The 17,739-nt window shown below is 38.9% G+C and overlaps 1 protein-coding gene across 1 annotated transcript in view; it reads right to left on the reverse strand.

Moving 5' to 3' along the window:
• Positions 1-14,186, reverse strand: part of CALCR (calcitonin receptor) — an 85,998-nt gene extending 71,812 nt beyond the window's left edge. Inside the window, exons 1-2 of the mRNA XM_015811608.1 lie at positions 14,167-14,186; positions 2,950-3,097 (exon numbers count right to left, since the gene is read on the reverse strand). Of these exons, the coding sequence (XP_015667094.1) occupies positions 2,950-3,094 (145 nt within the window). The 5' untranslated portion in view covers positions 3,095-3,097; positions 14,167-14,186. The remainder of the gene's footprint in view (positions 1-2,949; positions 3,098-14,166) is intronic.
• Between the last annotated feature and the right edge of the window lie 3,553 nt (positions 14,187-17,739).

The raw sequence follows: 17,739 nt of genomic DNA on the forward strand, positions 1-17,739 counted from the left end.
AACCCTATACCATTTCGGACAAATGGCTGTCCAGTTTTTTCTTAAAAACTTCCAGTGTTGGCGCATTCACCGCTTCTGGAGGCAGGTTGTTCCACTGGTTAATTGTTCTAACTGTCAGGAAGTTTCTCCTTAGTTCTAGGTTGCTTCTCTCTTTGGTTAGCTTCCACCCGTTGCTCCTTGTCCTGCCTTCAGGCGCTTTAGAAAATAGCTTGACTCCCTCTTCTTTGTGGCAGCCCCTGAGATATTGGAACACTGCTATCATGTCCCCCCTCGTCCTTCTCTTTGTTAAACTAGACATATCCAATTCCAGCAACCGTTCCTTATATGTTTTAACCTCCAGTCCCCTAATCATCTTTGTTGCTCTTCTCCGTACTCTTTCTAGAGTCTCAACATCTTTTTTACATCGTGGTGACCAAAACTGGATGCAGTATTCCAAGTGTGGCCTTACCAAGGCATTATAAAGTGGTATTAATACTTCAGGTGATCTTGATTCTATCCCTCTGTTAATGCAGCCTAGCACTGTGTTGGCTTTTTTGGCAGCTGCAGCACACTGCTGGCTCATATTTAAATCATTGTCCACTAGGACTCCAAGATCCCTCTCACAGTTACTACTATTGAGCAAGGTACCCCCTATACTATACCTGTACATTTGGTTTTTCTTGCCTAAATGTAGAACTTTACTTTTTTCACCGTTGAATTTGATTTTGTTAGATAGCGCCCAGTGTTCAGGTCTGTCCAAATCCTCCTGTATCCTAAGCCTGTCTTCTGGAGTGTTGCCTATTCCTGCCAGCTTAGTGTCGTCTGCAAATTTGATGAGTTCCCCATCTTTCCCCTCGTCCAGATCATTAATGAAAATGTTGAAGAGCACTGGGCATGTTGAAGAGCACTGGGCAAAGGTTAAACCTTCTGACAGGCAAAGTCAATGGGAAAGCCAGATTCACTTAACCACCATGTTATTAATTTAACAACTTCCACATTAACAAATGTGGAAGAAACATCGTAAAATGGGGCGAAATTAATTAAACAAATTTCTCACTTAGCAACATAAATTTTGGGCTTAATTGTGGTCATAAGGTGAGGACTACCTGTAGTAGGTTCTATTGAAACACAGATTCAGCTATATTCTCTTTAAAAGTGTTTCTACTTGTATTGCCTTGGTCTATATCAAAGCCAAGCAAATTACATTTATGGCTAATCATACTAAGTTTCTCCTCCACAGATGTATGGCATTACCTTATGAGGAGAGTGTTTTGCTCAGGAACTGAAAACTGTATACAAGCTGTATGTTGGATGATCTCTCTGCCTCTGTTCTCCTTATCCTGTTTACTAATTTCCAGGAATCAATGAATATTCAGGACAATAGTCAGGACTGGTTGCTTTCACAGCAGAATCCTCCAGCAAAGCTCAAGAATGGCTTTTTTGAAAAGTGAAAACCAAAACAAAGAATAGCTCTACATACAGTAGCTCTTGATAAAGTAATGTATATTCAAAGAATGACTTTCCTTGGAGTCAAATGTTTTCTTACAGTTATTATATCTAGTACTCATCAATCTCTTTGATGGTTCTGCCCCTTTTATTCAGCATGATGTGGCACCAAGTAGCATCTTTCTTTTTAAAAGCTAGCACTTTAAAACCACTTAACCACTTAGACATTCAGCTAGATGAGCTGCTTCATTCTACTCCAGAGATAAGGGTACAAAGGATTTCCCTGGATTCAGCACAAATATATTTTTTTTCCTTAATTGATCTCAATTTCCTACTGAGGGTAGGAATTAATTAATTATCAGAATCTATTCTTTATTTCCTTTTTTCTTTGACAGAACAGAGCAAGAATATGTTTATGTCTAAATAATGAAATGAAGTCATCAATTAAATAAAACAGGTTTTATTCATATGATATATCCATCCATAGCTAAGTATAGTATATTCAACAGAGATCATTTTCTATATTCATTAAAATGATAGGGTTGGGTCTGTACATATTAGACTAAAATATAGTTGGGTACTGGTATGCTTTGTATGTCATAGCCAGAGAGATGAAACAGTGACTAATTAAGAGATAATTAGAGAAGAAATAAAAGAACAAAAATTACTAGGAAGAAGCTTTGAATTAAAGACCTAATACTGTTTTGTCCACATTCAAGTGATGGGTATAATAATAGTACAGATAGTCCTTGATTTACAACCACGATTGAGCCCAAAATCTGTTGCTAAGCAAGACAGTTGTTAAGTGAGTTTTACGCCATTTTATGACCTTTCTTGCTACAGTTAAGTAAATCACTGTAATTGTTAAGTTACTAACATGATTGTTAAGTGACTCTGGTTTCTCCATTGACCTTGCTTGTCAGAAGGTTGCAAAAAATGATCACATGACTCTGCGACTGTCATATATATGAGTCAACTGTCAAGCATCTGAATTCTGATCATGTCACCATGGCGATGCTGCAAGGATTATAAATGTGAAAAATGGTCATAAGTCACTTTTTTCAGTGCCATTGTAACTTTGAATAGTCACTAAATGAACTGTTGTAAGTTGAGGGCTACTTGTATTTGTTTTGTCTATGAAATCTTGCAATAATTCAAATCTAAGTATAGGACAATACAAAAAATACTTTCAACATGGGGAAAAAAAGGCCAGTATGGGATCAAGGTCTAGAAATCTGAACACCAAATTAGTTGTAAAGAAATGTTGCCCTGCAGAAGGTATTCAACACACATTCAAAATGAATAACCTCCTGCTTAAAGAAATGTTATACATAATCTAATATTGTCCTTGACATTTTCACTATTTATAAAATTTTGTGAGATTTTTCAGTCTAATTATAAAGAGACATTTTCTATTTATGATTATGTTCATGTTTTTTTTGGATTTTCAGCAATCCAAATCCAGCACTGCTTTAAATAATAATTTTTAAATGTTTTTTTTCTTTCTTTCGTTTGTTCCTTTACCTTTTTTCTTGTAAGGAGGTGCTCTGTTCATCCTTTCATAGCACTTGAACTGTGAATCTATTATTTTCTGGCGTATCACTGAATATTCCATAGACTCTAAAGTAGGTTTGGCGTAACTTACAGTAGTGGGGAAACTTGGAGCCATCCTCTGTATTAAAAAAAAAATCTGTTAATATTTTTAAGTTATATCGGGACAATACAATAAAAACATTTTTTTATTTTGTTTGTTTACTCAAGGAGTTTGGAGTTGCCAGGAAATGTACAATGCTCTTAATCTCAGGGACATGTATCTATAGAGTGGACAACAAGCAGGACTGAATGCAACTTTGAGTGATTGTTTGCCTTGATTCCCTGCCAGATCTTTTACCATATTATAAAATCATACATAGAAAAACTATGTGAAACACTTTGTTCACATACCCCACCCCCACCCCTGTTATCTGGTGTAAGAGTTTTCTGTAATTCCTTATCTCTCCTTTTAATGACAATAGCAAGATACACTCATTAAAAGGTGGTTATCATTATATCCTTGTTAGTAGAGATGTTATTGTTATTGTATTCTTTGATTATGTTGTTATATTAATGTTGGAAAGAAAAAAAGGGAACAGTTCCCTCCCCCCATTTCAATAGCACAACTACATTTCTTTAGAGCAATATCCCATCCATTTTATTATTAATTTCCAGTGTTCTCAATACCAAGAAATGCTTATCTAATCTAACTCTTTCACATTCCTGTAGTACATGCAATCTCAGGACAATGTTTTACATAGTGATGCAAAAAAGTGTAAGTTCACATGTCAGCTAATTGTGAGTATGCATATTTTATCTTTGTTCATATAAAGTAGTGGAATAATGTGTATTCCTGTAAATTAAAGTAATATTTAAAGTATGAGTAGGTAGAAGAGTGATTTAGAAGTACTCCCAGGATTCTGGATAATTTGCCCGGTTTCTGACAAAGATAGATAATCAAAGAAAAGTTGGATAATGCTATTAGTTATGATTCAGGGATACATTAAAACAACAATAACAAAAAAACAATATTGGAAATGTTTTTATGTTAGGCTGGAGAAATGAAATGGGCTTTTTTGACATATAAAACCCAAATAATCTAAGTCAGTGACTTTTGGTGACTCAATTTTTGTATGCATGAAATTTTCTTGGTATCAGTTAATTGCCTTCTGGGATACTTTTTAAATCTTCCAATCTTGTTTATAGGACAGCTACCAATTGGATTTTTGCAGCTCCGATCAGGTTGCCCTTGTCTATACACCTGGAATTTCCTGGTAATCTCCCTTTAACTTTTAAGTCCACATAAAGTCAGTCAAGCGCTGTTAAATACCTAAGCGCTGTTAAATACCAAATCCAATATTGAAGAATGGATTTTTTTTCAAACATGGTTCATTGAACAAACCATAGCAAGTTGTTTTTTATATGTCCCCAACAATAAGGGGTGGATTCACTCATCATGCAGGACTAATCCAAAATCATATCATATTATGATTTTACATTGTGCGTAAACCATGTAAATCAGTGATGGCTTATGCATTAGGAATTGCTAATTACTTACTTGCATTCTACTTCAATCTGCAGAACTTATTCAATTAAAAGATATAAATAGTAGGACTGTGCCTAGCATGTGAAAGATATATGAAGCAAGGGGGCACAAATGAAGCCTTTGAATTTTGTACCTTTTGCAGCACTGAGCTTCGCTGGCTGGGTTTATTCTCCCAACTGCCCTATTCAAATATTTTGCACCGCTTTAATAAGTAGATTCATATGTGAATGTTGTTATAACTGACCAATATCTTTCTCCGTTGAAATAGAAATAACTTTTTAAAAAGGAAAGTTATTTTGCTGAATGCATCTAGCATTTGATACAATCAAATTCTTAGAAACGTATTATTAAAAAGAAATCCCACTGAATTCAGTAAGGATTACTTCCAAGTAAATATGCATAGAACTGTCCTATTAAAGTACAACATACTTTTGCCTTTTATCCATATCATGATAAATTTCTATATAAATTTTTACACTTCTGAGTGCAATTTGTGCAGCAGGTACATTTTTGTACCAGGTTATTTCTTCTTTTTTGGATATAGTATATTTTTATTAAAACTTTTTGTTAAGATTGAAAGTTGTTTTTCCCTGTTTTAAGACTAAAATGACAAAGGGTACAGCTTTGGAAAGTTTAGGTGATTTTGCATTTATTATATTTCCGGCATCCACTTTTATTATCCCAATTTGCTGTGGCAATATAAGTAAGGAAGTCTACTGATGGCATGAAATATTTCTCTTTCTCTGGGCTATTGCATGAGGCATTTGGAAATATATTTATCTGTTCCTTTCATAAAGTATTCTGCTCTTCTATGAGACACTTAATGACCTAGTATGAAATGCCATTGTACATCTAAAAGAACACATGAAGAGTTTTACAGTTCAGTATCAGTTTACTTTTCAAAGGCAGCAGCAGGAACGTTTGTCATTATTGCATTATTTAATTTGACAAAACTATTACATCAACAGAACAATTTTCTTGGTGTTGAAAAAAATAAATTGGAACCATGTTAACTGTCATGTTTTCATTTTTACATCTACTCGATCCAACATTTATAATCTTTATACAACGTCTAACAAAAGCTATATGCGAGTTACGTGTTTCAGCTTCCATCAATCAAGTATGTTGAATAGATATTTTTAACCCAACCATATGTTAATTTAGAAAGTTTATTACAGCCTGTCAGATAATAATCTCCCAAAGCAACTAACAGAGATTGAACAAGATAGAAATTACTTTAAGATGCTAAAGTTGACAGAATAGCATGCTGTATAATATAGATCAAATTAAAAGATAATTGAAGAACCATAACTAAAGTGCCTCCTCCCACTGATTCCCTCTACTTTAACTGAATGTTGGGAGACCAAAAGAAAGCCCTCTAGGATGGGATGACATTAGATATTACCAGTATAATTTGAGGAGTATGGCATACAAACTCTACCATAAAGACTGTTTCTGATGAAATTCATTTGTTCATTTATTTATCAGGCTGCCCATTTATGTTCATGATATTGGACAGCTAACAATCAGTAAACATTTATGTAGAAACAAATAAGCAAAAACACTCATATTAAAACCTTATAAACACAATTAGCAGCCAAGGCACAAAAACCAATAGCAATTAACATAACCATGGATCCCGTAAGTTATTAAGTCTTATAAAAAGACACCAGGGTTGGGGCTAATCTAATCTTCAGGGAATGCTGTTCTAAAGGGCAGGTACATGGCTAAAATGAGTGTCTTCTGGGCACTTCCAGGTGACATGCTCTACCTGGGGATTAGGGTATAATCTGATGGGAAAATTAGACAAAATCAGGGAGACTTTCAAATAATTCAAATATTTGGCACTTTTGTCCGTCTATTGAGTTCCTTCCCAATGACATCTGGGATAGGCAGATGTTGTTTGATGGTGTTAAAGGTATCATTGCAGGATGTAAGCTGCTCCAAGTAAAGCTGCTTTTTGCAACTGACTGATGGTGATTTTGCCAGTGCAAATGGTGTTCCAGTGGTGCTCCAGATGTTCTGAGATCGCACTCAAGATATCTAATGTTATTGGTACTACCTTTGCTTTATTTTGTCACAGTCATTCTACTTTTATTTATAGGTATTTATATTTTGTGATTTTTTTCCAATTCTTTTTCTTCTCTTCTACTTCTGCCTTATCCACCATCTAGACTTCGCTGTCTTTCATAACAACAATTGTTCAGTTTGGGATGTTATGTGACAGTTGCTTGTCTGTATGAATTCTAAGTCCCATAAATTCTTCATTATCTATTATTTTGTCTGTTTTGTGCTCCTACCAGTTCTTGCTTGCAGTCAAATGATATTTCTTTCAGATCTTCCAATGTTCTACTGTTGCTAACTTGTCACACCATGGTTTGTAGTTAGTCTGTGAGATCTTGTAGCAGCTAACTAGGTGGTTCATTGTTTCTTTAGCTTCTTTGAAGAAGCAGTACCTGCTGTCTGTTCTTGTCTTTTCAATTCTGGCTTTATATGCATTTGTTCTTAATGCTTGGTTTTGTCCAGTCAGAATTAGCCCCTCTGTCTCTTTCTTCAACTTTGCTGCTCTTAGCCATTGCTGGTCTTGTAGTTATGTACTTTTCCTGGTAGTTTGTGTGTGTGTGTGTGTGTGTGTGTGTGTGTGTGTGTGTGCTAGCCAAGCAATACTTTCACTTCCCATGTCTCTTTTCTGTTCTTCATTTGGTTTTTCTTGTAAGCCAATTTGGTCTCTCCAGTAGTCAGTAAATTAGATATACTAACTTCGATGCATGTTCTTTTCTTTTCTTTAGATATTTTTCGAATGCCCTTTTGTCTTCTTTAATTGTCTGATGTACTTGCAACATTCCATGCTTACCTATGCTCCACGTTGAGGAGATTCAACTACTTTATTGATCACTCAGCTCCAGTGGACTCTGGGAAGTGTATAAAACTATAAAATAACATTAAAATAGCTGGTTGTTTTATAGAACGAATTATCAGAAAAAGCAATAGAAGACAAAGACCTCCTCAATTAAGCTCATGCTCACTACAGACCCATTTTTTCCTGGCCTTGATAAAAGCAAGTGTTTCATGCTAGAGAGAGTATAGAAATAGATTAACAGTCTTGTTCCAGCTGGATTCCATCTTCCTCTCCAATCAATTACAAACTGCCCTGGGGTAAGAACCACTCTTCACACAAGAATAATTTTATTTCTATTTTGGAATATAATGTTAATGCATCAATAAATATTTATTTTAACCTTATTTGTTCTGATCTTATATTTGTTTTAATCTTATCCACAATGCAGACTTTGATGTTAGGATACATACAGTAATGATTCTCTGGAATTGCTTGGACTTCAGAATGAATTTTTTCCTCATTTTTGGTGGAGGGAGGTAACATATATTTTCTGTAACCAGTGTTCCATTTCTCCAATCTTTGTCAAAATTGACAAAGTTGACAGGCTCTTGGTAGCACATTATAGTACAACAGAAGAAGATGGCATCTCCTGGTCAATGTTAATAGGACTACACACATCTAGGCTGGGCCTGCTTTTCATTCCAGTTATCAACTACTACTCATGTGCCTGAGGAAACAGAATTTAGACCAAGGCCTGCATAACTTATAGAGGCACACTGATACATTAAAAAAATTTCCAGGGCATGAAGAAATATCTGGCAAGCTGATCAACTGGCAACTATTTTCCAAAGCGCCTGAAGGCAGGACAAGAAGCAACGGATGGAAACTAATCAAAGAGAGAAGCAACCTAGAACTAAGGAGAAACTTCCTGACAGTTAGAATAATTAACCAGTGGAACAACCTGCCTCCAGAAGCGGTGAATGTGCCAACACTGGAAGTTTTTAAGAAGAAACTGGACAACCATTTGTCCGAAATGGTATAGGGTTTCCTGCCTGAGCAGGGGGTTGGACTAGATGACCTCCAAGGTCCCTTCTAACTTCATCATCATCATCATCATCATCATCATCATCATCATCATTATTATTATTATTATTATTATTATTATTATTATTATTATGGAATGGCAGGAGTGCTGGACCTAGTGGAGGTAGGGAAGCTTGAGAAGCTCAGAAGTCAGTGGTGGGATTCAGCCGGTTTGCACCACTTTGGCAGAACCGGTAGCTAATTTTTTGTTGCCCAGGCCCAGAATGGATTTCTGGAAGCAGCATCCACACAGAAAACCGGTTGTTCACATATTTGAATCTCACCATTGCCAGAAGTGCATCTTTTGGAGTGATATATGAATGAAAGATAATAGTATAATAAATGTCTTAAGCCCTTTCTACATGATGTGGGACTTAAGAAGCCGAGCTGATTATTTCTGGGTTCAGATTCAGAGAAAGTGGCACAAGAACAGTTTTGTTTCTTGTGCAATTGCAGAGCAGATGGTTTTGAATTAGTGGGCCTAACCAGCTCTTCCAACTCTTCAGTTCTTGGGACTGTTTCCTCCCATACCTGAAATCAAGGAGCTACGGTGCCTTGACTTGTTCACCCATCTCCAGTGATCAAGAAAGTTGCAGAAGCAACTTTATTGCTGTCCAGTCATCTTCCCCCACTTTGCTGCAAAAGAAAATGAAAGACAAAGGCTGGACATTGACTGGAAAGCTGATCTTTCCACCAGCCAACAAGATGATGTTTCTTTTCTCATCAGCTCCAGATAGCAGCCACGAGGATATTCCATGAGGGTGGAAGTGTAGCAGAAGGTAAGAGCAGTAGCTATTTGGACCTTTTTGTCTTTAAGGGGATCGACACACTTGTTGTTTTTGCAGCAACAAGACAGTTTATCACCAGAATAATTATATTGTTTCTTATTCATGTCATCAAGATGCCAAATGCAATCTTAGTTTGGGGCTTAAATATGACATTTTATAAACATTATATTATAGGCAAGATATTTATGTACAAAAATGTCTAAATGCCACAGCATGATATCAACTCAAATATTAAAATAGATTTTTAAAAATAAATGTTGACCTTTTCTATTTCATATCTGATGCTCAGACTGATGATGTTGGTGCTTATATGTATTGTGTGTCTGTCTATTATCTCTGTCTGCCTTTCTATCAGTCTGTCTATATCTATATGTCTGTCTGCTTGCCTGCTTGCCTGCTTGCCTGCCTGCCTGCCTGCCTGCCTACCTACCTACCTACCTACCTACCCACATACCTATCTATCTATCTATCTATCTATCTATCTATCTATCTATCTATCTATCTATCTATCTATCTATCTATCTATCTATCTATCTATCTATCTATCTATCTATCTATCTATCTATCATTGGAGCCTGGTTCGAAGAAGGAGGAGGAGGAGTTGGAACCAGGACTGTCCAATGGGAATGGCACGTCTCCCTTGGAATGTTTGGAGAGGCCAGGGGCTGAGGACAATGCTGCCCAGGCCCCTCAGACACTAGAGGAGGTGGTCGATCAGATGGAGAGCTCTCTGCCCTCACAGACACAGGGGAGGATTGGCTGCTGACAGCAGTGTGCTAATAGGCAGTAGATCCCCTCTGATGAGGAACAGCTGCCTCCCCCACTCGATCCAAGGGCACGGAGAATGGAGAATAGGCAACTCAGAGAAGGGCTGAGAGGCTACTCGGGAGAAGGCAGCCAACCCCTCCCCACAAGGAGCACCTAGAGTGGTTTGAATTAAGGAGAAGTTGTGGGGAGTTAATTGTTGCCAGAAACAATTGTTTAATTTGGTTTACACTCTCCAGATTTTGACTCTAGTCTCTTCCCTTTTGCCTTTTGCCTTGCCTTGCGGACTGCCTTTTGCTTTGTTCCTTGTCTTTGCCTTGCGGACTGCCTTTTGTCTTGTGCCTTGCCTTTGCCTTGTGGGGGACTGGACTTGGGACCCTGGACCTTGCCCTGTGAGCGTGCTCCTACTCTGTGGAATTTCTTTGTTATATATGGGCTGTTGTTTAAGGTAGCTGTCTTCAGGATAGCGTGGGGTGGAGCCTTTCTGGTAGTTGGAGATTCGTTTATTGGAACATTTACTTAAAGCAGTAAAGGACTCTCTGGAGGCCTGCTTTGCCTTGACAACCTGGATCATAACACTATCTGTCTATCGGTCTATCAATCATCTATCTATTTATATATATTTATAACCCTAGCTTAAAGACTGCCTTGTTTAGTGATCATTCACTAACCCAAATTGGTCCTATCATCTTTGAATATCATAGCATCTCAGTGGTCATGTAATTGAGAATAAGGCATTTCGCAACCAGTGGATTTTTATGCATTTATGTGATTGTCATTTGAGTGATTCATAGTTGGCTTCCAACAAGAAAAGTCAAAGGAGAAGCCAGCAGTAAAGTCACAACTCACAGTCATGTGACAGCTTGCTTAATGATGGAGTTGATTAGCAAACAATCCCAATTGTAATCATTCATCAAGGGCTATCTCTGTGTGTCAAAGTGCAATGGCTCAGTGGTTAAAGATGCTGGGCTTGCCTACTGGAAAGTCAAGAACCCAGGTCTGAGACTGCACGATGAGGTGAGCTCCTATTACTTGCCCCAACTCCTACCCACCTATGCAAATGCGAGTGGATAAACAGGTATCGCTTTGGTGGGAACTTAACAGTGTTCCATGTGCCTCAGCATATAGTCATGCTGGCCACATCACCATGGAAATGTTTTGGATAACACAGGCTCCCTTAGCTAAGAAACAAAGATGAGTACTGCTCCCTAGACTCAGACACAACTGGACAGAGGAAAACTTTACCTTTATCTCTATGTGTATGTGTGTGTAAATTTGTGTATAACTATTTATTTATCTGTCTAAGGCAGACATGTCAAACTCATGACGTCACGTGACATCACACAATGTATTGGGATGGTTTTGCCATTGCCAGCAATGTGGTGGGTGTGGCTTCCAGATGACGCATCCGGCCTGGGGGCCAGCAGTTTGACACCCCTGGTCTAAGGTAACGATCTGCCCCAGCTGGTCCCTCAGAAAAGCAAAACTCTTGATTCCATTACTGTTAATCAAAATAACTTTTACTGAGAGATAGTGGATGCAGAAAAGTCAGTCGGAATCTGGAGGTCCCACTCAAAGCTCAAAGCAATTCTTTCATTTTCCCAAAATCCAACCTCTCTGACTAATCCACTGGCAGCCAAGATGATGCCATAGAGATGTTATGAGAACACTGAGGTGCTGGGTAGATAACAGGTCATTCTCAGAGCACGATGGCCTTGGAACCAGGCTTGAACAGGCTGGGAAGGAGTCTGTTTCTTCTCTGAAGACAACCCCCCTCCCTAATTCCCAAGCAGTTACAACAAGCAAAAGCATGCAAAGAATGCCAGAAACCTCCCTCCCCCTCCCTCCAACAGAATGGCAGGACACCTGCATGGTGGACCTGACAGTCAATGAGAATTAGCAACGTTATATAGGGAAGTCTCTTTGTGACTTCAGAAGCTTCAGAAGCAATTTGTCATGTTGTGGAGAAATTTGGACAGAACTGGGTCAGGAATAATATTTGAGGAACTATTATTTGAGCCAAACAACAAAACTGTAAATTTGAGCCCATTAAACTGAGGATGAAGAAATATTTGCCAATTTTTGATGCCAGCTGCTTCATATTATATTTATTTCACAATATATCAAAGAACAAACAAGACAATATTTTAAACAGAAAAAAACACTGTTATTGCGATAACTGCGACTTGTGAAATCGAAAATCATCAAAGAGATGGGGCTTAGAGTGCACAAATTGTGGCTGCCATTTTCACTTTTTTGATCTCCTGTATGTGCCTACTTTCTTCTAAGTCAAATTGATACTTCTGTAGCTGTAACAAATTGGAGTCATTAGGGACTTCTGAGAAGAAATGGTGGATTGAAGTCAGCTCTGTGGAGAGTGGAACTGACAGCCATGGCAGAAAAAGAAGTCAGTGAATGGACTGGCTCCTTGAAATTCCTCTCTGAATCCTCTCCAAAGCAAGCAGAAAATCAGGATTGCTCACAAGGACTCTGTATAAAGACTCTCCTTGAAGAGTCAATAAGATAGCAATCTCTGGTAGTTTTTAGAGCTATGGGAACTAAGGAAAAGTCATCTTGCCTAAGGCATTTCGGGTCCTTCAAATGAACACTGGAGTCATATATTTTCTTCTTTAATCACGTTCGCAAATTATTTATTAATGGCTTTTGCATTATTAAGGAACTTCAGAAGGGCAAATTTCTTTACAATGAGTGAGTTTCCTTCTATCCTTAATGAAAAAAGTTTGATGCAAACTTAAAGACTTCAAATGAAAAAAAATATTTTCAAATAAATAGCAAAGGGGAAATTGGAATACTGATTTTGGAAAGTTTGGAAAGGGGAATTAATAAATTGGGCAATTATTTTACATGAAATCAATTATACTTAATGGTATAATAATAATAATAATAATAATAATAATAATAATGATGATGATGATGATGATGATGATGATGATGATGATGATGATGATGTTGGAAGGAACCTTGGAGGTCTTTTAGTCCAAATCCCTTTTCAGGCAGGAAACCTATACCATTTCAGGCAAATGGTTATCCAGTTTCTGCTTAAAATCTTTCAGTGTTGAAGCATTCACAACTTCTGGAGGCAGGTTGTTCCACTGCTTAATTGTTCTAACTGTCAGGAAATTTCTCCTTAGTTCTAGGTTGCTTCTCTCTTTGATTAGTTTCCATCCATTGCTTCTTGTCCTGTCTTCAAGTGCTTTGGAGACTAACTTGGCTCCCTCTTCTTTGTGGCAACCCCTGAGATATTGGAACACTGCTATCATGTCACCCTTAGTCCTTCTCTTCATTAAAATTCCAGCAACCATTCTTGATATGTTTTAGCCTCCAGTTTCCTAATCATCTTCGTTGCTCTTCTCTCTACTCTTTCTAGAATCTCAACATCTTTTTTACTAGATGCAGTATTCCAAGTGTGGCTTTACCAAAGCATTCTAAAGTGGTATTAACACTTAATGTAATCTTAATTCTATCCCTCTGTTAATGCAGCCTAGTACTGTGTTGGTTTTTTTGGCAGCTGCAGCACACTGCTGGCTCATATTTAAGTGATTGTCCATTAGGACTCAAAGATCCCTCTCACATTTACTACTATTGAGCAGGGTACTACTTATACTGTACCTGTGCATTTGGTTTTTCTTGCCTAAATGTAAAACCTTACTTTTTTCGCCATTGAATTTCATTTTGTTAGATAGCGCCCAATGTTCAAGTCTGTCAAGATCCTTCTGTATCTTAAGCCTATCTTCTGGAGTGTTGGCTATTCCTGCCAGCTTGGTGTCATCTGCAAATTTGATGAGTTCCCCATCTATCCCCTCATCCAAATCATTGATGAAGATGTTGAAGAGCACTGGGCCCAGAATAGATAACTGGGGCACCCCACTGCACACTTCCCTCCATGTAGTTAGTTAGTTTCAGCTGAAAATAATAATGTTTGGTTGACAAGAATTGAATCAAGTATTTGATCTGATTTGATGTAAATCAAATAGGTAAACAAATTATGATATCTCATTAACAGCTACAGTGCATCGAGGTACATTAATTAGGCCAAGCGTGCTTGGATCAAAACAGTGGGTTTAAAGTTGTTTACCCCTGATTAATATAGTTTCTGTGCTTAAAAACATGCAAACTTTGGCCTGAATGGTTTTCAGATAAATGTTATTAGACTTTTTTTTACTTACAATTAGTAGAATAATCAGTAAGAAATAACCACTGCCTTTTTTATCCATTGCAGGTCTTTTCTGGAGAAATATGTCTTTCTTGGCTCTACAGAAATTGAAAAAAGCAGACCCTGTTAGATTCTATTTTGTACATTGTCAATTAAAACATTTCTATCTTCTGATGTTACATTTTAAATAATTACACTAAACATTTATGGCATATCAAGTTTTCCCATTAGTTCTTCTTTGGAAAATTAAATATGTCAATGAAGCAGAGATTATAAATTTTAATTTAAGCTAGTGCTAAGATGATTTACTATGAAGCTCAGTGTTTCACATCATCGAAGTTTAATCAGATAGCTTCATTAATTCTTGTTTTGAGCTATCTAAGATCACTATGTGAAATAGGAGGCCACATAAGTCCTTTAAATAAACAAACAAGCAAATACATAAATTTCCTTACTTTGCTGTTCCTAAAATGAAGATTTGCCCAGCATTATTCTCTATAAGATAGGTTGAAAAATGAGTTTCTCCGTGGGTCAGGCTTAGATACTCTGCCAAATTACAATAATGCATGGAAATTCTTTCCCAGTAATTACAAAATAAGTCAGAACTCAAGAACTAATTTTCTCATATGAACCACCTCGACAGTAAGGTAAGTTTTCCCCTCTGTCCCTGTATTCCCAAGTGATGGCAAAAATGACCTGGAGTTTCCAACCATGATATTTAAATTATCTTCACACTAAACCATTATATAGTTTGCTTAGTCTTGCTGTATTGCCTAACCTTAGTGTATTGTATGAACATGGCCACTTGATTTATAAAATGAATCAGTAGTGGTTAATTCTATAAATCATGATTAAATGAAGTATGAGTGAACAATGTATGAATCCATTGTAGAACTAGTATTCAAGGGCAGTGGTTTTAAAATATGAAACAGAATGTGTATATGACCTTGGGGACGAAGGGAAGAGATGTGCCTAGGAAACAAACAAACAAACAAACAAAAGACACTGGTTTAATGGTGAAAGAAAAAAAATTATGAAGTACCCACCCTAATTGATCAAGCAGTTAAAAGTGGAGGCGGGAAATTTGTGCCTTCAGCATGCAAAATTGAAGTTTAAAATAAAGTAGAATTGGGTCATTTAGTCATGTTTCCTATCTGGTTTACCTGGGAGGACTGACAAAATATGAGTTTTAATAGTTGATTGAGAGATTAAGCTGAATTGGAATTGTACAAACTTTGAACATTTGTCTGAAAAAAGATTGAACTCTTCAATTCTTCCAGGCCCCACTTCTGAAGTAGAATTCACTCTGATGTTTTCCTTAAAACCTCACAACACTGTTATTTTCTTGAGAAGGGAAGAGTAACCATAGTAAACAAAGACTTTAATCTTTCACAACTCTTTTCTTAAATCAGGGGTGGGGAACTATGGCCCTTTTATGACTTGTGAACTTCAACTCCCAGAATCCCATGGCTGGCTCAGGAATTCTGGGAGTTGAAGTTCACAAGTCATAAAAGGGCCATAGTTCCCCACCCCTGATTTAAGACACTATCTTAAATGGATCTAACTCCAACACATTGTTTCTTATTAGTAAAGGAATACTTTGGGGATTAGGATAATGAAGGTTTGGCTCTGACATCAGGAGAAATTTGTTACAAATAGTAGTAAAAGCCACAATGGGAATATAATTTATTTATGATACGATTTTATAATTTGTTAGCTTTATATATGTGTACACTTTGAGAGCAAGCAACTAAATTTCATTTTTAATGTGTGCCATTGTGCCCACAGTAAAAAAATGACAATAAAGGTTATCTATCTATCTATCTATATCTATCTATCTATCTATCTATCTATCTATCTATCTATCTATCTATCTATCTATCTATCTATCTATCTATCTATCTATCTATCTATGATATACAGTAGTGGTTAAAATTGTGGAAACCTTTTGGGAAAAGTGTACATTTGAGGTTTGCACTCTTTACCATTTCCCCCTCCCCCATAAGGACAACGATAACTGTTGCTGCTAGTTTTTTCATCTACCTCAGGTCCCTGAACTAGACTGACTATCATGAGGAGTTCCCCCCCCCTCTTCTGCTGTTGGATCTCTCGTTGACGATCGGAATGTACCCCAGGACGGAACTGCTGGCTCTGCGCGATTCCCCCCTCGCGCAGGCATGGCCCAGTACAATCCCAAGGGCCTGCCTCGATGAAGGGGTATGGAACCCCGAGAGGTGGTATGCAGCAAGAAGGGAATTAAAGAAAGGAAAATTAAGAGACTTTTTAGAGGGGTGTTTTGTCAAATTTTTAGGGGGTTCGGGGATGGCCAGGGGGGGCATGGGGGATGCCTCTCTGAGCCCAAGGCCAGACCTGTCTGAGGGACGCGGTATTAGAACGATGAGGGAAGAGGCTGGGGGGTNCTGGGGGGTTAAGGGAGGGTGGTGTGATTAGTACGGTCAGTGGGAGGGGCAGATATGGCGGGAGCAGAGGACCGTATCGGGTTTTGGGAGCACGCACACGCTGTTTACAAGCTTGTGGGTGCTCCGGTCCTCAGGGCTCTACTCGGCTTCCAGGGATCTTAGATCCTCGGGCCCGGGATCACCGGCTGATGTTATGCAATGCCAGGTCCGTGGTAAACAAGGCCCCCCTCATCCAAGATCTTATCCAAGAGGGGGGTGCGGACTTGGCAGGTATCACCGAGACCTGGCTGGGCACGGAAGGGGGAGTGCCCCTCGTTGATATTTGCCCGCCGGGTTTCCAGGTATTCCATCAGCCAAGGACCCGGGGTAGGGGCGGTGGGGTAGCGGTCATTATAAGGGAGAGCCTAGGCCCGAGGGAGACCACTGTGCCTCAGATAGACGGTGGAGAGTCCCTCCTTGTGAAGTGGGGACAAGGGGTACAAGTGGGCCTGTTGATTATATACCTGGCCCCCTGCTATGTATCAACGGCCCTGCCTGAGCTGGCTGACGTAATAGCCGGGGTGGCAGTTGAGACCCCCAGACTTATAGTCATGGGGGATTTCAATCTGCCATTGGCGGGCGAAACGTCGGCGGCAGCTCGGGAGTTCCTGGCTTCCATGACGGCCTTGGACCTGACCCAATTAATTCATGCCCCCACCCACACAGGAGGACACACACTGGATCTAATTTTTGTCTCTGGCCAGTGGCAGAATGATCTGGAAATGGGGGAGATAGTTATAGAGCCCCTGTCATGGTCAGATCATTCACTCCTTAGGATGGACTTCTGGACCGCTCCCCCCCGCCGCAGGGAGACGGAACCGCATAGATGGTTCCGTCCCAGGCGCCTGATGGACCCGGAGAGGTTCCTGACGGAGCTTGGGCCATATCCGGAGGATCTAGTTCACGACTCGGCTGAAAATCTGGCGGTGGCCTGGGATGTGGCCGCTGCCGCAGCACTGGACCGAGTCGTGCCTTTGCGGCCTCTGACCCGACGCAGATCTCAATTGGCTCCCTGGTTCACCGAGGAGCTGAGAGAGATGAAGCGCCGGAAAAGACGCCTAGAGAGCAGTTGGAGGGCTAGCCGAACCGAATCCGACCGAGCACAGGCAAGGATGCATGTTAGATCC

Source organism: Protobothrops mucrosquamatus, unplaced genomic scaffold (assembly GCF_001527695.2).
Source record: "Protobothrops mucrosquamatus isolate PMUCROS unplaced genomic scaffold, P.Mucros_1.0 scaffold45, whole genome shotgun sequence".
Classification (NCBI taxonomy): Eukaryota; Metazoa; Chordata; class Lepidosauria; order Squamata; family Viperidae; genus Protobothrops; species Protobothrops mucrosquamatus.